The sequence below is a fragment of the Macrotis lagotis genome, chromosome 1 (assembly GCF_037893015.1).
Source record: "Macrotis lagotis isolate mMagLag1 chromosome 1, bilby.v1.9.chrom.fasta, whole genome shotgun sequence".
NCBI lineage: Eukaryota > Metazoa > Chordata > Mammalia > Peramelemorphia > Peramelidae > Macrotis > Macrotis lagotis.
In genome coordinates, this window is record NC_133658.1 from 823,197,162 (window position 1) to 823,224,430 (window position 27,269).

The following is a 27,269-nucleotide window of genomic DNA, read 5'->3' on the forward strand; positions in this document are numbered from 1 at the left end:
CCAGTTCTTTGTCACTACAAGGAGAGACCCTATAAATATTTTAAAACATATAGATTCTTTTTCTTTTTCCCTAATCATCTTTGGAAATAGATCTAGTAGTGGTATTGTTCAGTCAAAGGGTATAGAGTATAGTTTTATAACTCTTTGCCCTCCAAAATGGTTGGATCACTTGACAATTCCACCAACAGTGATTGTGTCCCAATTTTTCCACATCCCTCCAACATTTGTCCCTTTCCCCCTTGATCATGTGTTTTTCAAAGTGTGTTCCATGAAGATTCAGTGTTCTACAAATCTGGAATAGGAAACACACCTCCAAAAACTAGGTTACCACATTCCAAATGAAGATGAAATGCAAATAGGAATCCTATGTTAAACTTTGGGGCAAGTCACTTTATTTCCCTGGTCCTCAGTTTCTTCATCTGTGAAGTGAGGAAACTAGAGGCCCCCTGAGCCTTTCAACTTTAAATATATAATTTCATATTTAATTTCTCCAGTATAGTTTTATTTCAAATTCCTTGAAATTATAAAAGCACTTAAAAAATTCAAAATTTGTAGTTGAAAGTATGAAATAAAGGGAAAATATTGTGAAATATTTTATGAAGTAAACTCTTGCATTAAATGTCTTAATTATTAAGTGTAGTAAACACTTCTCTCTTACTCAATATTAAAATTATAATAAAATTAATTTGAATATATGAGTTTTGTTCATTTAAATTAGCTTTAAGTTATTTGGTCTCATAGAGGATACAACACCTGTCTCTAGCTTTAGTAAATCCAGGCTTGGAGGAAATTTGTGTGACCAGACTCCAGTCTACCTTTGAGGTATTTCACATTATTATTATTCTTCTGGCATTCCATAAACCAAAATGATCTAGAAAATCTCCTTGTTGTAGATTGGGGCTGACTCATACTATAATCATGATTGATATTCAAGATTGAAAAAAATGAAACATTTGTAGACCAAATATTTTTTAAAAGGAAGCTTATTTAGCCAAGTATTATGGAAAGGAGAATCAACAAAATTTCAATTCAGTGCAACTTTCCTGCTTCTGAAGTTGACCTCGTATTCAATACTAGATAACTGTCCTCCATTCTTGACAAGGTAGTCTTAAAAAATTTTCTAAAATGTCACTTCATTTGGGCAAGACACTTAACCCCATTTGCCTTGCAAAAACCTAAAAAAAAAATGTCACATCAAGACTTTAGGGCAGCTGGTATGTACTCTTTATCTATGGGATGTGAGAAGTCTAGTGTAGCTAGCACTGGAATTGCTTAATGGAAGTTATGTGGAAGAGAACAAAAACCAGAAATCACAGATTTCCTTTCCTAATCTTATCTTGACAATTCTATCCATGTGGCAGATGATCTTTGCAGGTCACAGAGAGTCTTTCTTAAAGTGGTGATTTGGGGTTTGAGTAACACATCAGGAACATCAGGTCCACAGATAATATTTCCAACAGACTCACTGATCCTTTCATGGACCTAAAGTAACCTGTAGTTGAAGTGGCTAAGATCTCATTACCATCTTGAATACAACCTATCTATATGCCAATACAGAGGATCACCTTGTACTACCATTCATCCAAGTGTTCCTTGGCCCATCAGTTGGGACCTACCTTCATTTGGGAGCCCCATAGCTTTGACCCTTTAGCAACCTCTGCTGAGTGATGGTCCTCATTTTTCTAAGGGGCACCTTGAAAAACAATGTACCATTTTTAATTACAACCAAGTCATACTAGGAATCCCAGTTACTACAGGATGCTATCCCAGCATAGTATGGGTCTATCAGTTCCAGATGACAGTAAACAAAAAAGGTTTGTATTGGACCTGGCTATGCTGTTGTCCAATTGCATTCCTGGCAAATCCTGAGGATTTGTACCACTCACCCACCTCTGCCTACTATGCTATTCCAGGCAAGGTACCTGGTCACTGCTGGAGACTGAGTGATACCCCCTTTCCCCCACTCAAGTCTTTGTTAGGTTGTCAGGGACTATGCTGGGATCTACTCTGTAGGGACCCCTCCCACACATCATTGGGACTCCCAGAGAGGTTACTCTTAAGAAATACTTAAGTTGAAACTGTCTTACATTTTTTAAACTGATTAACCTAACCCTGTATTTGGCAACTCAATGTGGAGTAAATTTGGCACATTTCTTTAGTTCTACTTCTGGCATTCTGGCATCCTCATCTGGATGAAAGGGTTAGTCAATTTCTTCAAACAAGTCAAAATCCAGGGAGGAACATCGGGTCTTTCAAAAAACAGAATTGGTGGCAACCTGTTAAAACACAGATGTCCTTTTAATCAATTAATTAAATCAGTAAAGTATCTTGCTCTACTCTTTAACAAAATCAATGAATTTAGGAAAAAATGATCCTTCAGTGTGTGCATAAATTGCAATTGTTCTAGCCACAGGATCTATATTCAAATCCCATTTGTGATGTTTTCTACCTATGACCTTGAGAAAATCTGTCATGCCTATTCCTCAACTCTAAAATGAGGGTCTGGTCTAGATGGTCCCTGGGAATTCCAGCTCTAAAACTAAAGATTCCATGAAATTACTAAAAAAAATTCTCATGTAAACTTTGTAGCCAAGTTTTATCTTTGAAATTTCATAAGTTTGGATCAAAAGGATATACAACTATCAGGGGAAATGCTCCCCTTTTTAATTTGAAACAGAATTGTTTCTCTATAATTCTTTCTAATGTTTATCCTTCATTATTAAATTTTTTTTAATTTTAGGTTGTTTTGCAAGGCAAACGGGGTTAAGTGGCTTGCCCAAGGCCACACGGCTAGGTAATTATTAAGTGTCTGAGACCGGATTTGAACCCAGGTGCTCCTGACTCCAGGGCCGGTGCTTTACGCCACCTAGCCACCCCTATCCTTCATTTTTGAAGATGACCATGACATCAGGGAGGTGATGCCAATGCCATGACAAGCAAGTGAATTGAATTTGAGTGAAGGGCTATGCTAAGTCACCAGCCTTTCTCCTCCAGAGCCATCTGAGTCCAGTGGCCAGATATGAAAATCAGAATGACTGGAGATGGTCCTAGATGTGAGGCAATTAGGCTGAAGTGACTTGCCCAAGGTCACACAGCTGGTAAGAGTCAAGGATCTGAGGCCAGATTCAAACTCCTGTCCAAGGGCAGTGCTCTATCTACTGTACCATCTATTCTAAGTAAGATTGGGCAGCTAAGCAGGGCAGTGGACAGAGTGCCAAGCCTGAAGGCACATTTTCTTAAATCTGGTCTCAGACATTGGGCATATCACTTAACCCTATTTGCCTCACTTCATCAACTGTAAAATCAGCTGGAGAAGAAAATGACAACCCCTCTAATATCTTTGCCAAGAAAACCACAAATGAGGTCACGAACAGACACAACTAAGTCAACACAAGAGATGCTTGGATATATAATATTTAATATTTTTATCAGATTTGTGACAACAATGAGTTGGGGTTTTTCTACATTTAAGTGCCTCTCCTAGAGTTTTACAACAAAGAATTCCAACAAAGTCCATGTGGCACAATTCTCATTTGTGCGCTTAACCCCAGTGCTGTATGGAAAAAAAAAATCACAAGCAGTTCATTTAGTAGTTTTTATAGACAATCTCAAAATTCAAGTCAGAGAAGTAAATAACCCAGGAGGGTAAGGAGATCACTACTACTCAAGTACAAAAACTGTGAAAATTCTACAAATGAGTTTACAGGAATCACTGGGACATTTTTAAAGGTGTCAGGCACATTCACATCTGAATATCCACAAAATGCTCCTAAGTCCTCCTGGGTCAATGAAGGATACCTCACAGTATGGAGTACTGCCAGAATCATGGAAGCCACCTGAGTCACACATCTACCATAAGTTCATTCCATCCAATTCTAAAGAAAATGAAAACTGTCTTGAAATTTAACAAAGTTCAAGTGAGGCAATTCTCCCAGCAACATAACATTTATTAATAGGGGCATATAACTTGATAATACAAATTTCCATGGTCTGACTCCATTTTTTCCAAAGTGAAGGCCAACAGGGTCTTTCAATCTAATGTGTCTTCCTTCTAAATGGGCTGGCAATTGGGACCTCCTCGGTCAAAAGCAAAGCTATCCAAACAGGCAGACATTTATTGAAGAAGTGGATTAAGAGCTCTCAGCTCCTCCCTATTACTTCATCACGGGAGACATGTTAGTGTGCAATGAGGGAAAACTGGCTGGCCTTCAGGGAGGCTCATCATGCCCCTATCTGACACTTAAGGAATGCTAGTTGCTTCCAGAACCGTCTCTGTCAGGTTCCTTCCCTGGTTTGGTCCCCTGTGCGTAGATTAGAAGGCAAGGAGAGGAGAGACTTGTTCCCTGGAGAGGGTTCACATTGGTTCTCTCTCTCTCTCTCTCTCTAGGCTAAGCTGAAGGGCAGGTGCCCCTTGGGAGGGGCCCAGCCCAAGCCGGTTAACCAGCAGTTGGGGGCTGGGAGTGATGACAGGATAAACTGGCAGTTCAGGTTTGAGATGGGAACAGAGGGAGACATTCTAGACCATCTAACAATGAACCAAAGGAAGTTTAGTCAGCCCCGGCATGGACATAATCTTCAGCAAGGATATGACGGGAATTCAGGGGAGTGCAGCCTCCCATTTCTGGGTCAGTCAGAAACCTAGGAAAGAAGCTTCTCTGCAATATGCTGACCTTGTACTTAGGCCCCCAGGTATCTTGTCTTTATGTGTTGAATTAGCCTCACCTGCATGATCAGAGCACTAGGAGACATTGCTCCTACATTGGATGATCTATTTCTATACTTTTGCACAAGCTATTTATTCTTCCTCCAATTGGTCCATGTCTAGAATGCACCAATACTCCCTTCTTGGTACAAAATTATGATCAATATCCAAAAAACGATATATTTCACCAGAAATAATTTCCCATTTTTCACTAAAAGCACTGTTAATACTTTTAAATGAACAATGGTGAGTTTATTTACAAAAACATTTATGTCAATTACACATAAAAACTCACTTCATTACTGTACTCTTGAGATAGTAATGAAATACAATTTTCAAGCAAAAGACAATAAGTAAACTTTGCTTTCAAATGAGATGCTTGGTTATATCTTTAAAACATGTAATACATTCACAGATCTATGAGACAGTAGAGCTGTAAGTGAAACACCCTAAGTGTCATTCATTTTTCTACAGCCTCCTAATTCAGCTACATTATTACAATGTAACTGGAACAGGCCTGGAAAAGACAGCTCTTAAGGCATATCCTCCAGAGGACCGAACATTTACGCTAATAATGAAAGTCACACCAACCAGAACTTTGATCTCATGAGCTGGATCTGGAATCATGATTTTGACTATGAAAACAAAGTCCACGGAGGTACTGAACAGGCTGAACATTTACACAATAGACAACTGGTACAGGTTTTTGGTTCTGCATGCTTGTTTCAGTATTTCTGTGATCAGATGTAAGGTATTTTTCTCTGGCATGGCTCTTAATCAGAGTCACTGCTGCTGCTCGAGGAGTCTGTTGACATAACTTCCACATCATCTTCATTTTCCTTATTGTGTCCAGGTGGTTCCAGCATAAAATCATTGCTGTGATTTGGCGGCAACATGTTAACTGACATATCACTTGATTGCCATGGGTATTGTGGAGCAAGAACATCTGGGGAGAAAAAGGATCCTTTTAATCCAATTTATCTATCTATCTATCTAGTCTTCTTTTTCTTTCTTTTTTTTTTTTAAGGAAAATGGGGTTAAGTGGCTTGCCCAAGGCCACACAGCTAGGTAATTATTAAGTGTCTGAGTCCAGATTTGAACTCAGGTGCTCCTAACTCCAGGGCCGGTGCTTTATCTACTGCACCACCTAGCTGCCCCCTAAATTCTTTTTAACACAGAAAATTATTAATACTAAAAAACTACTAAAAACCTGACAGAAATAACAAAACATCTTAACATTGATAACAGCTTATTTTATCAGTCAGGAGTTTGTTGTGCAAGCGGTTAAGTGGCACTGTGCATGGAGTTCTAGGCCTAGAGTCAGGAAGACTCATCTTTTTTTAAGTTAAAATCTGACCTCTGACACTTATGAGCTATGTGACCTTGGGCAATTCATTAACCCTGTTTGTCTCCATTCCTAATCTGTCAAATGAACTGGAGAAGGAAGCTTCAAATCACTCCAGTATAGGAGAAAACCCCGAAAAGAGTCATAAAGAGTCAGACAGGACTGAAACTACTGAACAACATAAAATGTTGTCCAAAAAAATATGCATGATGAAACAATTCACATCATAAAACCACACTTACTTTGGAAGAAAGTGATAAAATCATCTCAGAATTGGTAAAAGTTAAAAAAAGGGCATTACAAAAACATGAAGATAATGCAGAGAAAAAAGAAGTCATATTCCTATGGTTAGATAATCTACAATCTATGAAGAATCTGACTCAGAAAGAATGGGAGAGTTTAAAAATGAATCTATGCTTGCAATTTTTAATTTTTTCAAAGTATACAAAAGGAAGAGATGTCAAGAATTAACCCGAAACTCTCCAAGCTGAGATTAAAAACAGGAAGTATAAAGATAGGCTGAAAACAAGCAAGATTTAGTAGAATGATATGTAATAATAATGTTGGGAAAACTAAAGCCCAGAAAGAATGAAGAACCTATGTCCAATCCTATGTCAATCAGTCAACATAGCTTAAAGGACCTACTGTATACCAGGAAATGAGCTAAACACATAAAAAAGAGAGGCAAAAACCAACCCATCCTCAAGGATGAAGGGACTGGACCAGTTGGCCTCTAAGACCAATGAGTAGAATTTATAGGAAGAAATATGAGGAAGAATGTGGTAACTAGACTTGAAAACTCTTATTTTTTGATTCATTGTTAATCACTAGAAATATTTAAACAGAAGATAAAATCCAATGCTATAGAAAGAATTCCAGGAAGATTGAATTAGGAGGTTTCTGAAGGTCTGTTAAGATTCTATATTTTTTTGTTGAGTGCTATTCTTCCTAATATATAATTTCATACTACTAGTGAGTCATTAATATTAACTGATATGAAACATACTTCAAAAACATTAAATGATGTCTGAAAGGTATAAAATCTTAAAAAATTTTTCTTTGGCATTTTCTTTTATTTTTATTTAATAGTTTACCATCTCCCTTCTTTCCCCCCTCCCCTTTTTGGAATAAAATCTTTTAACTGTGGATTATTGTCAGATATCACAAAATATTTTTCATTCATATTTAAAAGTATCTTAACCTCTCATTAAGATGTTTGGGGTTTTTAGCTATCTTGCCAAAATAGCAATTCAGGAGAAAAGAGACAGGAATAGCTCTAATTAACTGAAGTTAGGTGAAGAAATACCCCACACCATCATTAACATCTTCAATCCTAAAATTGACTTAAAAATTTTTAAATCTATACACTAGGGGAAACTAAAATCCAATACATGTAAATCTAAAATGTATAGATAGCTGCTTAATACCAAGATCTATAACTATCAATTTTCTCTGCCCCACCAAATCCTACCCTTAAGTCAGATTCTTACTCTAACACTTCGTTAATCTCCAGATACTAGGTATGTCTCATTTCTCAGTTCTTTTGTTATTAATGGAATTGGCTTCACAGTTTACCCTATTTTTAAGTTAATTTCTCCATTATACTTAAGGAGCAGAAAGGTACTGAACTCATTGTTCCATTTAGTTGCTTCTAGAAGGCATGGGAAAACAGAAGAAGAAAATTCCATAATAAGCATTGTGGTCAAATCCAGTCTCAGAGACTTACTAGCTCTGGGATCTTGGGCAGGCCAGTGTCTTTCTGGGCCTTCCTCTAGGAGTGTTGGGAGGTTTCAATGAAAAGCTCTTTTTGCAGACTTTACAGGCCGAGAGCAGCTGCTGGTGTTGGAGGCATCTCACTTCCATTCTCAATGTTACACTAAGACTGAGTACTTTAAATTTCCTTGGTCCTCTCTAGAGATGGACTAAATATTCTTCATGCTCTGCTATGGAGTGTATGTGTGTGTGTTTCTGTACTTTGTATGCGTAAAAGAAACAAATATCCAGAGTCATGGGAGAATTATCATCTCCAGTTGGTCCTGAAAGATAAGTCCATGAGATCAGCAGGATAAAAAAGAAGCCCTTTCCTCACGTTCCATTCCAGGTTGTCATCAGATTCTTTGAATCTTGTTTTTGTTGTTCTTCCACAACCCTCCAACTCCCATATCCTGCCTCCCCCATCCACCTTAAAAGTGAAATAATGATGAAGATTTCCACTCTAATTAAAACCAGAGGAATTAGGGCTTTTGGGTTTTGTTTTCTTTTCATCTCTGCTATTTACAAGTATCATCATTTTCACTTGGGAAAATGGAAACCTTAAAAATGTCAGCTAACTTCTGTTGCCAAGATGGTGGGGTGAGGAAGGAACTTTCGGAAGTCCTTCAAACAACTTCAAAATTGGCTCAGGATTGAGCTAGGAATATAGAAGCAGCTGATCAGCTCCACAGGAAAGATCTCTCACTGGGGTGGAAGCTAGTGAGGTCCAAGAAGAGGTGGAGGAGGAGGAGTGGCAGCCACCACCGCCACCATCCCTGCCGGCACCACGGGGGCCTGCAGGAAGCTGCCCAACCTGGCACAAGCCACCATCAGGGCCCTGCTCTCCTGCAAGCCTGCGGCCCTGAGGCAAATGAGCAATCTGTCCAGCACAGCAAGGCCCCAGCCCAGCAAGCACACCTGCAAGGCCTGCACCCCGACTGCTGGCCACCACTGAAAGCCCACAAGACACTCCCCTGGGGCCTGCCAGCACAGAATCCTTGTTTCCTCAGGAACCCAGTAGCAGAGCCTCTCCCCCTTAGCCAGATCAGCAACAAAATTACTCCTTCAGGGATTGCTAGCAAAGATGTCCTGTTTCCATAGCAACCAAGCACCAGGGTCTCATCCTTGGGGCCGACCAGCAACAAGATCCCTCCTCCAAAGTCAGGTACCATAAAAACTTCAGTGCTGGAGAAAATCGGAAGCCAAGACCCTCAATACTGGAAGAGTACAAAAAATAAACACCCCCTCACCCAGGGGAGGCCAACTGGAGGCCCCACTCCTCCAGCACAAGCCGAAAAGAATAGGCAAAAAAAGCAAGCAGAGAAACCCCAAAGCCCCACAAAACCAGCAAAAGGCTCAGATTTCTGGTATAAAAGGCTCAACCACTGTAGGACCAGAGCTCAACTCTCACATAAAAACACCATGTCATAAAAAAGTCAGAAAAAATGATAAAAAAAAAAACCAAGAATTTGACTACAGCAAGTTTTATCATGATAGGGAAGATCAAGATATAAACCTAGAAGAGTACAATAGTGTTAAAATGGCTACATGTGAAGTCTCAAAGAAAAATGCAGTTTGATCTCACGCCCAAAAAAATTCCTGGAAGAGCTTAAAAAAAGATTCCTAAAAGGCAAATTAAAGAAGTAGAAGAAAAATTGGGACAAGAAATGAGAGTAATGCAAGAGAATCTTGAAAAAACAATGGAAAAGATATACAAAATTTTACCAAGGAAAATAACTCCCTAGAAAATAGAATTGGTCAAATGGAAAAGGAAGTACAAAAGCTCACTGAAGAAAATAATTCCTTAAAAATTAGAATTGAACAACTGGAAACTAATGACCTTATGAGATATCAAGGTATGATAAAACAAAAATCAAAAAAGTAAAAAATAGAAGAAATAGATTACAAGTATTATCTGACTACCTGAAATATATGATTAAAAAAAACAAGTCTGGACAACATATTTCAAGAAATTATTGGGGCAGCTAGGTAGCACAGTGGATAGAGCACTGGCCCTGGAGTCAGGGGTACCTGAGTTCAAATCCGGCCCCAGACACTTAATAATTACCTAGCTGTGTGGCCTTGGGCAAGCCACTCAACCCCATTTGCCTTACAAAACCCCCAAATAAAATAAATTATCAAAGAAAATTGTACTGATACATTATTAGAAGCAAAGTGCAAAAGAGAAGTGGAAAGAATCTATCAATCACCACCTGAAAGAGATCCCAAAATGAAAACTCCTAGGAACATCAGCCAAATTTCAGAGCTCACAAGTCAAGGAGAAAATATTGCAAGCAGCCAAAAAGAAACAATTCAAATATCATAGAGCTACAATCAAGATTACACAGGTTTTGGTAGCTTCCACATTAAAGTAGCAGAGGGTTTCCGAGAAGTCAAAGGTTTTTAGGATTACAACCAAGAATCAATTATCTAGCAAAACTGAATATAATCTTTCCGGGGGGGGGGGGGGGGCCGGAAAATGGATATTTAACTAAAAGAAGATTTTTCAAGTATTTCAAATTAAAATAGCAGAGTTGAATAAAAAATCTGACCTCCAAATACTAGACTTAAAAAAAACATAAAAAGGTAAAAAACACAAGAAAATGTAAGAAACTGCCCCAGATTAATAGAAGAAATAAAATACTTAAATAACTCAATCCTATTGTTTAATGAAGAACTGTGAATGACCTAGTTAATTCTCAGAAATACAAAGACCCAAGATAATCCTAAAGGACTATTGTTGAAGCATATTATCCACCTCCCCAGAAAGAAATGATATTTGATTGAATACAGATTGCAGCATGCTATTTTCACTTTGTTTCATTTTTTTCTTTGAGTCTTTTTTTGCACAAAAGGGCTAATATGGAAATGTTTTACATAATTAAATATGTAATCGGATGGTGGGGAGAAAGGGAAATTAAGAATTTTGAACTCAAACTTTAAATAATAATGTTAAAAAATTGAGAAAATATCAACAATGAATATTACCTGGCAACCTGCCTGCTGCAAGTGCATCCCCTGGTAAATGGCCATTCACACCATTAGTGGATGGATTATTCATCTGACCCAGCAATCCACTCCTCATCTCTAAATCAGTTGGGTATGGTCTCCGTGGATCTCCTTAAAATGAAAGATAGTTTTAAAAATAAATTTTAAAAAATAAATAGTATATATACCTTGTTCTGCTTAGAAAGCACTCACACTAGTTTGAATTCTAGGATATGAAATTCATCTGTTCAATACCATACAAAGATAGTACCTTAAGAAATTTAACTCTTAAAAAGCCATTCTCATGCTTCCTATTTATCTCTAAGAAGTCTGACATGCATTAGTATATTTATCCCTAGATAGTTAACAACAACAAATTCATTATTTTAAGAGATACTCCTAAAGAGAATTTATAATCATTGGAGGTAAATAATTTTCAGACTTAGAGCTTGTCTGAGGATGGAAAATGATATAATTTCATTCAATATATCATTTCATAGTAGTGTCTTAAGAAAAAGAATACAAATTCTTAAAAGTCCTACCTAAATCCTCCTTCTATATCTGTTCTTGCTCTAGTCTTGTTTCTCAAAGGTTATTGCTATTATAAACAGGTCATTATTATTCTTTTAATGTAGGTCCAAGAGTTAGCAATACTTGTGCTCCTAATCATGGCCTTCCTAAAAATGGCAATATGCTCTTAAAGTATCAAATTAATAACCAGATCCTAGTCTTCTTTTTAGCAGTGCCTTTCCTAACTTTAACTCATTCAACTAGCCCCCAAAAGAGTATTTTAAAATAGAGAATGCTTCCATAATATAACATATTGAATAAACATTAATGTGTGTATAGACCCATAAATTAAACAATTAGAAAAAAAAAAAAGCCAGTCAAACCATTCTGAAAAGACCCAGGAGGAGTAGCTAGGTGGCACAGTGGATAGAGCACTGGCCCTGGAGTCAGGAAGACCTGAGTTCAGATCCAGCCTCAGACACTTAATAATAATTAATAAAGATATATTTTTTTCATTCAAGAAACCCAACCTAAAGTTATATGTTTCCAAAGTAAAAAAAAATTATTCAATAATCCAACATTTTCTGAAAATGCTTTATCTCCTACTGAAATACTTATTCTCCAGTCTTTACAAGCCATCAAGCAGGGAAAACTGGTTGAGTTTTGACAATCTTGAGTCATTGAGGAATAGCATTTCTGTACTCATTAAAATACATTTCAAAAAATGACATTCTAAACAACTTAAGACTCATTGAGAATGTTATTCTAAATTGCTGAGTTTTTCAGAAGGTTAAAGCTTTAAGTCTAGAACTTTTGTATTTTAACACATTCTCTAGTGAAAATCTTCAAGAAAAATTACTTCTCTAACTTTCTTTCTTTTTCTTTTTTTTAAAGTTTTTACAAGGCAATGGGGTTAAGTGACTTGCCCAAGGCCACATAGCTAGGTAATTATTAAGTGTATGAGGCTGGATCTGAACTCAGGTACTCCTGACTCCAGGGCCAGTAACTCTATCCACTGTGCCACCTACCAGCCCCACTTTCTTTCTTTTTTTTTTTAGGTTTTTTTTTGCGGGGGGCAAGGCAATGGGGTTAAGTGACTTGCCCAAGTCCACATGGCTAGGTAATTATTAAGTGTCTGAGACCGGATTTGAACCCAGGTCCCCCTAACTTTCAAACAGATGTAAAAACTATATGAAATTGCACGGGGGGGAAGGGAGAAAAATTGTAAAAACTCAAAACCTTGCTAAAAAATTGATTGGTAAAAACAACCATTGTATGTAGTTGGAAAAACAAAATATTTATATCTTTTAAACAGAGTGAGTGGTTAAACATAATTTAAAATTTTCCTGATAACTTGGAGTCAACATTAGGAACCTCAGCCATTCCTACAATTGTATTTATGATTTTGGAAGATAAAAAACAACTTGGAGACTTCATGATATAAAGTAAGCACTTGGCATCAGTTTATTATTGTTCAACATACAGCTAATGAGCCAGAGGGGAAGGCCATGTATGCTACAAGATGCTTCCCATAAATGTGGTGCCCATCCTAATACTTAGCCCTCTGGCAGCTTCTTTTTCCCCCATCACCTTCTTTGTCAGCCCAAAGGGAAAGATGAAAAGAATTCTCCCTCAAAGGGAAAAAGGGTTAGACCCTTCTTTGAATTTGCAGTTTCCCAGCTATTCAGACAATACCACTTAGCCTTCAACCAAAAAGACTAGGTGACAATTAGCATATATTACTGACTTGTTGCTTGTCTTTCTGCTAACTTCTTCCCAATCCTTCACATCTTCTCAAAGTTTAAGATCTTAATCCATCCTAATACTAAAGCCACCACATAGCTATCCTTACATCAGATAGTGTGAAATGCTAATCAAAACCTAAAGCAATCTTTGTCCAGAATGTTTTCTTGCCCTACAGAAAACCACCATTCAATTACTATTGCTATTATTCTCTGACTGGCAAGAACCATTAAATATATTAATGATGATTTGCTGCACTGCTAACCTAGATCTCACTGGCTGAATTAATGAGGTGACATTGTAGTTAGGAAAAGGATGTTTAGAAATATCAGATCCTAACTCTGCTTCTTCATCCAGGGACAATACTAATGAATGAAGAGCTATCCCTGGCTGATTATGATAAATATTCTCTTAGCTTGTGGCTGGTATCGATGAATGATTTTCAGATTTGCTTGCTGCTCACAGGCTGGAGCCCCACTGTGTGATGTCTGTTTCTCTCTTCACTGGCATTTTTCTGTGCTGAGTTTCTTAGGGGTGTTAAATGTTCTCTTTACTACCAAAAGGGTAGTTCCTCTCAGTTCTGAAGCTACTCTAGGTGTAGCTTCTAGAAAGAAGGTTCCCAGAAAACTAGTTTTTACCATAGTAAAAACCAGAGTCCTATAAAAGCCAAATGAATTTGTAAATCATACCTTCCATGTGATTATTACATAAGAGGCTTATAATGAGAAATTGTTATTGAAAAAAAGTGATTTCCTGGGGTAAGTGTTTTATATACTGCACTTAAATTTACTTTTCTATTTTTATATAAGTCTTATAAAAACTGTTCAACACATAAATACATGATGTAGAAGAATTTTTTTACCTGGAACCCATGTTAGTGGGGCACATACAGCATTACTTGCACTGATCCTATGTGCATACTTAATTATTTCTTCAGAAGAGATGGCACCTGAAAGAGAAAACATTTTAACCTAATCAAATATAAGGCAGACATATTCAACTTTATCATTTCTCAAAAGCAAGGTAATTATGCTCAATTTTTTCCATACTATAATATTTTCAACATCTTGTATACGTTTTGTATTAAGGACTGAAAATAAGCAAGTGTTCTTATAACTAACCAACAAAATATAACATAGGATTGTCAGCATAATGGATTTTCTTGAGGATCTGGGATGGTTTTCTTTGTATTCCCAGAGTCTAGTACAGGGCTTTACATCCAGTAGATAGATACTTGAATCAGAAACACTTTGAGAAGCAGATAGAGACAACCAAACAAAAAGATACATAGACCTAAGGTCAATTCTAAATTATCAATCACTTTTCCATAATCCAGTCATATTCATATGGATATATATACCTTTCCTCATATTATTTTCCTACCTGGAAAACCCTCCTCCTTCCTCTTATTGCTAATTTCAAGATGTAGTCCAAACAGTCACTTTTTCCTTAAAGCTTTCAAGTCCAAATTAATCTTTCCTCTCTCAATTTATAGTTTACTTATCATTTGCACCACTCATTTCTGCTTTTAGTCCCATATTATCTTTGAATACAGATAATATCATTTGGCTGCCTCTTGAATGTATCTCTCTAACTAAACTATAATTTCTTTGTAAAGATATTGAAAAACTATCTTATGTTACTTCTGTACTTTTCACAGGACTTAACCAAATGTAAAGGAAGGTGGACTCAATACTGAAGGAGGAAATCAAAGTGTTAACTGAAAGGAGATCTGATTGATAAAGTATTTAAAAGTTCTTAAATATTTACAGGTTGACATTTTACAAACCCAGAAAAGCATTCTTAGAATTTACAGTACACTTTAACAATATCAAACTATAATCATTATCTTATTATTTCCCTGTTAATCAACAATTGTATCTATTAAGCACTTACCATATGCCAGATATCAGTGCTGAGAGGAGACAAGTACAAAGATTGAAGTAATCCCTATTCATGATGAACTTGCATTGTAATGAGATAAGTAGAAATAAAACCACTTATATAACTAGATCAGTTTTCTCATTATACAAACCTTTTCTTGCTTTATCTATGGATTTGAGTTTCTCTTTTGCTTGATAAACAGCTGTTGCCTAATTTAAATAAAGAAAAAAGAAATATCTTATTTACAACCATTTTAGTTTTACTTCTTGGCTTAATTAAAAAACAATCTACTAATTGAGTTTTAATTCCATCAGAGAAATATGGATCACTTGATAATACCTATAAATCTCTAGAAATACCATCCAACAAAGTAAATATCATAGAATCAAACTGCAAAAAATAAAAATAAATATTCAAGAATCAGTGTTCCTTTTGCACTTCTCTTAGATTATAATTTATCTTATAAAAAACTATTGCCTGAGCAAAAGGGGAATCACTTTGAATTTCAAGAACACTAACATTAACTATACTGGATATATAAAGTTCAAACAAATTAATATTACTGACAACAAGTTAATAATACTGACAACCTACACAAAACAAAAGAGACCTTTCTATTCATCAGGGTTCAAGATATTTAAGAGATAACCAAGGCCAAAGCAAGGGATTTCTTTCATATACAAGATATATATATATATATATATATATATATATATATATATTTCTGATAGATATATCTATCTAGATAAATGTTTTAAAATTACAATTATGTAATCCATATGAGAAAATATTTTTCCAAGATATACTAGATATAAAAAGCTAATAACACTACTATAGTACTTATGGATTCTGCTATGATAAATAGAAAACACTTTTTTTTACTCTAATCTATGTATATCTTCTCTTTGTTGTGATAAGTCAGAATTAGATATTCAGAAAACTTAAATGAGTAAAAGAAATTATGGAGTTGATTGATGTAAATAGTGGAAAAGGGATGAAGTCTGGAGACTGAAATTTCAATGAGAAAAAAGTGTGGCAGAAGAAGGCAGAAATTTTGGATTAAGTTAGCTAATACAGATGCAGGAAGATGAAAATTTAGGAAGCTAAGAAAATAGACACATTTCAGTTCAGAAGATTTCTGTTTGAGTTCAGGGACAAAGAATGTTAGGCATCAAGACATCACCAGGAGGGAAGCTTTGCTTTAGAATTCAGTCCCGTGCTGATCAAGAAGGATTTACTTCTTCAAGGGTGAAGAAAGCTAAGAAAAATCATTTTATTCTGGACACCAGGGTGGTAACAACAGGTGGTGATGCTGGCTTTCAGATCCAAGAGACTTAAAGCAGGGGCTCCCATGCTTACTCTACTGTTCCTTTTGGAAAACCAAAAAAGCAGGAAGAAGAAACTGAAGTTAAAGCTTGAAAGGCTCGGGAAACAGATCAGGGGACTTTCTTGTACTTCCTCTAGTAGAGCTTTCTTTCCCCCTTTAGTTAGTCAAATGGGCAAGCTTATAATTTCTTAATCTGTTGCCTTCAGATCTCATTTACCTAAATAAAATGCCACTGATCTGAAAAAAAAAAAAAACACCATGCAGCATACTTAAGAATACAGAGAGAAGAAGAGATGCCCCTTAAGCTAGAAAGAGGAAAAAATTTGAAGATCTGGAGTTGATTTCGGGGGGGGGGGGGGGGGGTGAAGTCTTTAGGGCAAAGAGAGAGGACAGCTACCTCTATTAAACAATAAAAGACTGCCATGTATAATCAGGATTTAGATGTTCCTAGAAATAAATCACATAACTGCCCTAACAGCTCTGGTCTTCAGATTATCTCCCACTGATAAAATCTTTCCTAACTCTAGAATAAAAAGTGTTCCTTCCCTTATTTGTCCTCTATAAGACTTAACATACTCACACAAAGCCGAGCATTTGTCTGGATCAACAGAATTTTCTTAGTAGGTGAATGAGATCTTAATTGTGTAATATAGTATCAAACTTGCCCATAACTCTAGTAGAGAAAGTAGGAGATGCTGCTCTGATCTGTCCCTGAGCCAGTTCTCCCCAGTCTAGAATTGTGGTCCCCGGCATGGAGGCTCCTGCTTTCGTCGCAGGCAGGACAGACCAGCTCTTTGGACGGACATTCTGTCATGGATCATCTCTGTGTGCCACCCAATTTCATGTTCTACTCACCAATCCCTTCTTCCTGCTTTTCCAGCTCTCCAAAAGAAAAGGAAAGGGGAAGCTGGGAGTCCTCTTCTTCAAGTCTCTTTACCCCAAAGGTAGGTTACAGTAGCTAAAGAGATCGAGACTGGAGAAAATAACCTAAGGCAGAGACATCTTCTATACTGGATAAGATTGGACCTGGTAAATGTAATCTGCTATCTCATCTAGAAAGGAATCTCCTTCAAATATGATGGCTATTTAAGTGTCAATTAAAATTTTAGCCACTTTTTAATAAACATTTCAAGAATATACTAAATATCTCTTTGCCTTCTTTGAATATGTTAAATAAATTTAACCTTTTCATGAAAAATCAAGATTATTATTAACATTATTATATTAAACTGAAATTTAATAATATCATCAGATAATACTGAAGTATATTTAATTCAACATTACATAGCCCAAGGATAGTGTACTTCTTAAAAATTTCAATCTTTTTTAGTTTCATTTCCTCAACCCTTAATGGCTGTCTGTCCCTAAATCACTAATTTCAGCATGTCTAATAGCAGAAATATCTCATCTTCCCCTTCTACTGTAATACTTCCAAGTCTAAGAAACCTTATATTCTTTTTAAGGAGCATTAAATTGACTTTATGGCAGCTATTTCTGCTAATTAGGGGGCTTTCTCAGACGGTTCCTGGCTGTATTGCCCAGGGCTTAAAAACCTGAACTCAGACCTTTGGAGTATTATTGGAGGAAGTAAGTTTATCTTAGGAATTTTCTCTATTTAGAATTCTCTCTTTCTTCTTTGCTTTATTCCTAGTCTAGTCTGTATTCTCTAGATTTAGAAAACTGATTATTTTAGACTATTCATTAATTGGAATTGCTGGGCAAAGCTTAATGGGTCATACAACTTTACAGTCTACTATGAAGATTCTTCGTCTAGCACTTACCAAAATCTGCTCTGCTTCTTTCAGCTGTTTCTGTAATTGTTGAATGTCACTATCTCTCTTCTCTACTTCTTTTTCTAGTAGTTGCATTTCATGATGGACTTTTCCTTGTTCAAGTGCCAATTTCATTAGTTCTTGAAACTCCCCATCTCTATGAATTAACAACTCTATAATCTGTCAGAAAATATTTAGTTTAATCAAGAATCATATTATCAAGAAGCCAGATCCCAAATACATATCTTAATATGTTACTGATTTTGCCATATTATAATTTCTGCACTTTAAAATTATTCTGTATCTCTTGAAAATATAAAATATCCTTTTTCTACAAGCATTGAATAAAGGGAGATACTAAAGATAAGACAATATTGGCACAGATAATAAGCTATACCAAATGACTTTAAAATGAAATCTCCATGAAAGAAAAACAAAATTGCTATATCCTGAAAGATAATACAATATTGATGAATATATATTAAAGCTCTTTAAATTCTATTCAAATAATATTTTATTCATTTTAAACCTAACTACTCTTTAGTCATTTCATGATATTATCATACTTTTATTACTTTTGAAAAGCAGCATTTTAAAAACCAGAGACAAGAGATTAATGAGATAATTTTTTTTTAACTTTAAATGTACTTAAAATCTAATAAATAGATGTGCTCTGGGACAGCTTCCTTCCTATTTCTGTTTGAGGCAGCTTCCAGTTGAGAAAAAAAAACATAAATTCTGCTTTTGAAGTTTTTTCTTGAAATATTTATTATTATTTAAAGATTAATAGTTAAGATTAAATAGTTAAAGATTTTTGTTGATTATATAGTTATTATATTAACCACGAAATAAGACATTTTTTCCTCAATAAGGTCACTTACATTTTTTTTAACAAACTAAGGCCATTGCCATCATTAGGTCTCTCTCAAAATTAACAATCCACAAGATAGTTTACAGCCACTTTTTGAGAAGAATGGTTGACTTAGAAAAACTGTAAGAGTATACTAATCAAAGAGATCAAAGAAAAATGTAAAGGATTCATATATGCAAAAATATTTATAGCAGGAATTTTTGAAGTGGCAAAGAAAATAGAAGGGATGCTCATTAACTAGGAAAATGGTTGAACAAGTTGTATATGATTTTAATGGAGTACTATTATGATATAAGAAATAAGGAAGAGGATGTTTTCAGAAAAACCTGAGAAGACTTAGGTGAATTGATGCAAAGTGAACTGGGCAGACCTGGGAGAACACTGTACATAATAACAGTATTATTTTAACTTTCATAAATTGTGAAAGACTTAGCTATTCTGATCAATATAATGATCTACAACAATTACAAAGAAATGCTATGCTATCCACCTTCAAAGAGACATGATAAACTAAGTGCAGACTGAAGCATTTATTTTCATCTTATTTTTCTTGCCTTTTTTTGGCAACAAGGTTAAACATGGAAATGTTTTGCATGACTTCCCATTATAATGAAGGACATATTGCTTGCCTTCTCATTGAAAGGGGAGAGAAAGAGATTTTGGAACTCAAAATTAAAAAATGATGTTAAAAATATATAATCAAATTCTTTGTAGTTTCCAAGGACTCATTTAAATCACAGGCTTTTACTCTAGTGCTAAGAACATGATTATCAGAGGTTTTGTGTAAATTAAAATGGGAGGTGGGTGGGTGGGATGGGTATTCAAGCTAAATATGGACCATTGTGGTCTGTTTTTTCCTCTATATTTCTCATTTCCCAGAGCAACTTGACATTTAAGATATATATGTATATATATATATGTATATATATATATTACCATGCAATAATAAACTGCTTCCTGACAATACTTGTGACCTGACAAGACATTAAAATGACATTTCAAAATGCACCATTTTCAATTCACTTTCCAATTAAGAGATCTGGACCTCAATTATTAGAAGCATAATTTTAAGTCATTAACTGACAAAATGAAGTGAATTATTTTATAGTTCCTACTATGTGCCAGTCTTTGGATAACTGTTTTACAAATATTATCTCATTTGTTCTTCACAACAACTCAGAGTAAGAGCTATTACTTATTAGTAGCTTAGTAGTACCAGAACTGGATCTAACCTGCCAGCTACCCGGTTTCTACTGAAACTGGACTGCACTTGTTGCTTTTTGTTGGTTCAGAACTTTTATAAAGTGAATTGCACTGGATTGAGTACACTTCTAAAGAAAATTAAGACAGACAAAAGGAAGTTGGTGGTTCAGTAAAGAACATACTCATGATTACTCTAATACCAGTGCTATGACTGACCTACTGTGCAAATCAGGCAATACCCTCTGGCTTTAAGGGTGAGGGTGTATGCATGTGGGTGGAGACAACAAGTTTTTTGTGTTTTTTTTTTTTTTGCAAGGCAAATGGGGTTAAGTGGCTTGCCCAAGGCCACACAGCTAGGTAATTATTAAGTGTCTGAGCCCGGATTTGAACCCAGGTATTCCTGACTCCAAGGCCGGTGCTTTATCTACTGTGCCACCTAGCTGCCCCCATCAACAAGTTTTTAAAGCATCTTCGGTAACTTTTAAACATATTTCCATAAAATGTGCATGGAAGTAAAGGGTGTAACAAATTGGTGACCCTACTGGGACCTGAAGGGCAGTGTGAGTGGATCTGGAATCAGAACTGGGGCTCCATGAAGAAAAAAACTTACCATTTCTGTACCTGAGACAACTCCCAAAGACTTAGGTTTTCTACCAAGTGGAGAAATTTGCCTAGGATCACTAAACTAGCAAGTCTCTGAAACTGACTATGAACTCTGACCTCCCTGATTCAAGGCTTGATAAGCAATCCACCCATAACTGGTCACAAGGTAATTTGGTCACATAAAACTTTAAAAGCTATGAAGGGGTTATATTCTCAATGGTTGGAGGGAGTATATATTAACAAAATCAAGTCTTTGAATTTTAGTATTCTTCAAATGTCATATGAACATATGCTCTCAAAACTAATATAAATATAAATTATTATTCCATGATGATTTTTTTATCCAAAATTGTTTTTAAGTATTGTTTGAGAAGTCTGTGGGAGAAGCATTTTCCTTTTCATGATATACTAGGTAATTATCAGTGTCTGAGGCTGCATTTGAACTCAAAGTTGAACTCAGATCCTCTCGACTCCAGGATTGGTACTCTATCCACCCCGCCATCTAGCTGCCCCCCATGATAATATATTTTAACTTGATCATATCTTAAAAATGATACTACCAATATAGAGAGTTAGGGGCTTCTTTTAAAAGCCACATGCACCTTAAAATGCTTTAACATTAGAGAAAAAAAAGTATCACATAAATCTATTATTGTGAAAATTCTGCAAAAATCTTCCTCTAACACTGATAATACTTTAAATAAATTCTACAGCAAGGGTGAGATCCTTTACCCTCAAGTTTAATTTCACCATTTAGCAAGCTTTCTAAATCTGCCCATGCCATGGTTGTTTCTTGTCCTTTGTTATCAAAAAAAGACCAAAATGACATCACTTTGTTTGAGACAAATCACAGTGTGTCTGATTGTGGCTGATCAAACCAATATGAACTTGGAATGCTCTGCCACAGACTGGGCACAAAACAATCCATGAAAACACCTGGGCTGGGTACTCTAAACTTATGTATATCACAATAACTAAAAGTTCAAAACTCTAATGAGTATCTGTATTTCAGTGAGGATGAGGGAAAAGAGGTGAGCTGATAAGAAACAATGGGCTCTTCTTGCTCTACCCCCTCATTTTTTTTTTAGGTTTTTGCAAGGCAATGGGGTTAAGTGGCTTGCCCAAGGCCACACAGCTAGGTAATTATTAAGTGTCTGAGCCCAGATTTGAACTCAGGTACTCCTGACTCCAGGGCCGGTGATCTATCCACTGCACCACCTAGCCACCCTGGTAATTTTTTTGATTCATTTTAAACTTAAATATAAAATGGGAAAAGAAAACAAAAAGAACATTTCCATGTACATAGTAGAATATAAAAGGATTCAATAGAAGAAATTTCCATTTCAAGAAAATTTATATAATAAATACTACCCATTGTTTTCCAAGCTATCTGGTTTTTCTTCACTTTCTTTTAGGTTTTCTTTTGTTCTCTGCTGTGTACTTTTCTTCTCCCTTCCTATCATTTTTTTAACTTAATTTTTATTTCATAGTCATACTTAACTCTTGTTAACTTGTACAAAACAAAGGGAAATGAAATTCAGAGAGAATTATGATGAGAGTAACAAGGTTACAAGATAGGGCAAAAGTTGTGGAAGGAATGGCTTCATGACTAAAAACACTATTATGAAATTGCCTACCAAGAGCAATGGTGGATGAATTCTATGACTTCCACTAAGTTCATTCCCTCTTTCAATTGGTCACAGCCCACATTACTGCCAAACATGCAATTTTAGCAGTATATAAGAAAATAGATTTTCCCCATCTTTACCTGTTGAATTTCTGTTGTTGTTGTTGTTGTTCAATCATTTCAGTTGTGTCCAACTCTTCATGACCCCATTAGGGATTTTCATGGCAGACACGCTGGAGTGGTTTGCCAATTCCTTCTCCAGCTCATTTTACAGATGAGGAAACTGAGGCAAACAGGGTTAAATGACTTGCCCAGGGTCATACAGCTGGTAAGTATCTGAGGCCAGATTTGAATTCAAGGAAGAGAGTCTTCCTCATTCTAGACCTAGTATTCTATCCACTGAGCCATCTCACTGCCCATTAAATTTCATTAAATGTCATTAAATGACAAATTCAAATATCTCTTCCTTCAGGAAGTCTTCCTTAACATCCCTCAAGGAATCAAGATGGATCCTTTAATATAGAACTTTGCATCTCACCTGTATTTTTTTACATCATAGTTATTATTATATCAAACTATCCTAACTCAACTATAGGCTCTGAGAAAAAAGGGATTATCTTAGCTATATCTCCCCTACAAGGATCTCATAAGAAGGTACTTAGGTAGAAAATGGTAGGATCTATGATAACTTTGGTAAAGGAAATTTCCTCATAAGGAAAGTCATGCCAATGTAGGTTAGCATCTGCTCTACAATTTCTGATCCACATATAGAGTTGCCTAGAATACTATGAAGAAATAGCTTCTATGTGTCAGAGGCAGAACTTGAACCTGGGTCTCCTTGGTTTTGAGGTCATTCATTATGTCATAATATCCCTCAGTAGATGCTTATTGTTTGTTCACTTGAAAGTTATAATTTCATATTCCATTTTTTATTTTAAAAACAAATCAAATATTTTCTATTTCTTTCTCAAAATTAATTAAAGGTAATTTTTAAAATTTGTATGCAGTTCATAGCTATTTTTCCCCTCTAGATAAATAACTTTTAATAGGATGTTGAAAAAGATTAATCAATTCTATTTTATAGCCTTTTTTTTTAAGTTTTTGCAAGGCAATGGGGTTAAATGGCTTGCCCAAGGCCACACAGCTATGTAATTATAAATCTGAGACCACATTTGAACTCAGCTCCTCTTGACTCCAGGGCCAGTGCTCCATCCACTGCACCACCTAGTTGCCCCTCCTTATAGCCTTTATTCCTTAAATGAATTATGGAAGAAAGTAGAAAGGAGCAGGAGGCAACAAAAGCAGTGTACCACCTATTAACTACAATTTATCTCCATCACTATTTTTCTCAAATTGCCTATTCTCTCTCTTTCTAGTTCTTAAGCTATATACAATCACTAGAAAAAGGAAGGGGGTTTGGTCAAAATTAAATTAGAGTTAGAGTGGGAAATAGCATTAAAAATAAGACTAGCAGAGTTAGGGGCAACATTCCTAAGAAACTTGTTAGGAGCTATTAAACACTACCATCAAGAATTATTATTTGGGAAATCTAAAAGACAAATGAATGAAACTGTTAGAAGTATAAAGAGTGGAAAGTTGGAGCAATAATTTAACAAGATTCTTTTAAATCTTTAGACAAATATTTACACTTTAAAAATAAATATGTAACAATAAAAATAGAACTTTAAGGTTGGCAAAGTCCTTTTCTCACAACTGTCTGAGGTAGACAGTAAAAACCTTTATTATCTCCACTTTATAGATGGGTAAATCGAAGACCCAGAGAGGTAAAATGGCTAATAAATGAGACAGTGCAAGAATCTAAACCTTAATCTGAACTCTTTTCAATGCATGCTCTTTTACTAAGTATGTATTTATGTGTGTATATCTTTTTCAGTCCTAAAATATGTGTATCTACATATATATGTATCTATATCTATAGCTATGTACCTATAAATACCAAAATTATCTAAGATTTCCCTAAGTGCCAGGAATTGTGATCTATATCAATTAAAAGAGTTGCTACACTAAGCAAACCATAGTTATATGTGATGCATGTGCACTATATAAATAGCAGGCTAGAGGCTTTTTTTTAAAAAACCTTCTTTAAACTTCAAATAGAAACTACTTACCTGGTTTTCCTCTCCAGGTTGTAGCAACTTTTGGCTTCTTGAAATTGCCAGATTCTCTATAAGTTCCCTGAAAAGAAAAGTAATTATGTCAGTGTATGTGCTTGAAAGCCAGAACCTGAAATAACAAAACTGATTTATTTGTAGCAACTACTACAATGCATTTCTTTGCAAAGCAAAACTTCTTTCTAGGAAGCACCACAATAAAGAGGACACATTTTTCCCTAAATGAAACTATTAAGAATGATTTAATCCTCTCCATATATCAAAACTGCCCCAAATTCAGACAGTAAAGTCATTTTCTTGGACTATTTAATGTATATCTACAACCTCCAAGCCTGCAGGGGTAGCAATCATGACCTCAGACAAAGCAAAAGGAAAAAGAAATCAAATTAAAAGAGTTAATCAGAATTAAAAGAGATAATCAGGGAAATTACATTTTGTTAAAAGGTATCATAGACAATGATGTAGTGTCAGAAATTTAGTAGATTTCTCTGATAAAGGTTTCATTTCTCAAAAATACAGGAAACTGAATTAAATTCTTAAAAATAAGAGCCATTCCCCAAACTGATAAAAAGGCAAATAATACGAACAGGTAGTTTGCATTAGAAGAAATCTCTAGTCATATGAAAAAATGCTCTGAATCACTACTGATTAAAGGAATGGAAATTAAAACAATTCTGAGGTACCACCTCACATCTATCAGAATGAGAAATACTGGAGGATATGAGGGAAAAACAGGTATACTAATAAAGTGCTGGTCTAATTGTGAACTGTTCCAACCATTCTGGAGGAAAACTTGGGACTATGCCTTAGGGCTTATAAAACTGTACATGCCTTTGAACCAACAATACCACTACAGGTCTATAACCCCCTCCAAAAAGGAAAAGGACTACTATGTACACAAATATTTATAGTAGTTCTTTTTGTGGTGGCAAAGAATTTGAAATGAGGGGATTCTCATCAACTGAAGAAAAGTGAATAAATTTAAGGTATATAGTATTCCAATACTATTGTGCTGTAAGAAATGAGAAGGGAGGTGACCTATGGGAAGACATATATGAACTGATGCAAAGTAATATGAGAAGAACCAAGAGATTATTGTGCACACTAACAGTTATGCTATAATGATGACTAACTATGAAAGATTTGACTACTCTAATCAGTGCAACGATCCAAGACAATTCCAAAGGGATTATGCTTAAAAAAATAAAAAATGTTATCCAACTCCAGGGAGAAAAATGATTAACTCGAGTACCTAAACATTTTTTTGCCCTTTTTTTTTTGTTATGGCTAATATGGAAATATATTTTGTGTGATTTCCACATGTATAAATGATATCATTTTTGTTTGCCTTCACAGTGGTTGGATGAGTGGTGGGTAAAAGGGAAAGAATTTGGAATTCAAAGTTTAAAAAATAAAATGTTAAAAAATATCATAAATCTGAGGGAGAAGATTACATACACACACACACCAAATCTTTAGCTACTAAAGTTTAAAGGTGAAGCAGAAGGAGTCATAATGGAAAAAAATTTTTTTTGCCTATACCTAAAATCTATTTACCTATTTTCTCATTTTATTTTAATGTTCTATATGCTGATTATAATCTAAAAATGCATAAAGATGTTCCCTGCATCAAATTTTAAAAGGCCTTTTTTATTTGTTTTATGTTGAAAGAAGCTATGATTTTTCTCAGATATCCAAGGGAGATATTTGGGTCTCCAAGGACGCTTCCTTTTAAGAAATGTGACTATCTCCCAGACATGAACAGCTTCATCTCTCTGAATTACTCAGGCTTACAGATGTCCTTTTTTTTTCCATCTGTTCCAAATCCCTCTTTTCCTCAGTTTCCTAAGGACTGTGTACTCCAACATGAGTGCTGAAGATAACATTCAGCTATCTCCCCCCCTCCCTGATTCTGATCCAACTAAAGCCCAACTGCAATATAGCCATGATGTATGAAGCACCATGGATTTAATAATGTTATTGTTATTGTGTGAGAAATGAACATTAATTATTTGACTGTTAACTACAGTTGAGTCAGGTTAGTTCCATAAACAAATATATTAATATTGGCTATTTTTATTCTGTTAATTTTTGTTTTATTTTCTAGGAGGAAATGGTGATTATATACAAATTTCAATGAATGAAAACTGAAAATTTTCAGATCATGGTTAGGTAACTGATCCTACTGGATGAGCACACAATAGGTTTTCTTTAAAAGCCAATCATACTGAGCAATGTAATACTGGTAAAGGGCATAACATCCAATGAAGCTTGCATGGGAAGTCAAAAAGTTTTATCACCAGAGTCATTGCTACCGAGACTTTACATGAGCAATATATTTAAAATCTGTTTCTCACTAAGACTACAATCAAAGCATAATTCATAGTTTTGACAATTCTATAAGATAGATTTCTGAAGCTGTTGAACATATGAAATGATATATATAAATCATGAAAACAAAGAAAAAGAAAATCTCACAAGACAATGGATTATGGCAGAGACAGCAGAACGTCTTAAGAAGGAAGAGGCCTATCACCAATTTGTTAGTGGACTCAGTGAAGATGACTACAAATTAATAAGAAACAAAAATCTTCTTGGCATCCCTGGAGAAAAGACAATGGAGGAACTACAGCTTCTCTTGGATCAAGCAAAGGAAAATTTAGCGGCCCAATCAAATGTATGTGATTTAGGAGCTGAAAGCAGTTGCGCCGAAGCTCCTGAGGAAAATTTAAGTGAAGAATCAATACTTCAATGGATAAATACATTTTGCCACACAGGAAGCGCAATACTCAGCTGGCAAAATCACAACC

At 35.4% G+C, this 27,269-nt stretch overlaps 1 protein-coding gene across 1 annotated transcript in view; it reads right to left on the bottom strand.

Annotated features, from left to right (window-relative positions):
- Positions 1–3,401: 3,401 nt before the first annotated feature.
- MED4 (mediator complex subunit 4) overlaps positions 3,402–27,269 on the bottom strand; it is a 37,009-nt gene continuing 13,141 nt past the window's right edge. The window contains exons 2-7 of the mRNA XM_074217116.1: positions 24,457–24,523; positions 18,033–18,203; positions 15,076–15,133; positions 13,903–13,989; positions 10,788–10,919; positions 3,402–5,648 (exon numbers count right to left, since the gene is read on the bottom strand). Of these exons, the coding sequence (XP_074073217.1) occupies positions 5,476–5,648; positions 10,788–10,919; positions 13,903–13,989; positions 15,076–15,133; positions 18,033–18,203; positions 24,457–24,523 (688 nt within the window). The 3' untranslated portion in view covers positions 3,402–5,475. The remainder of the gene's footprint in view (positions 5,649–10,787; positions 10,920–13,902; positions 13,990–15,075; positions 15,134–18,032; positions 18,204–24,456; positions 24,524–27,269) is intronic.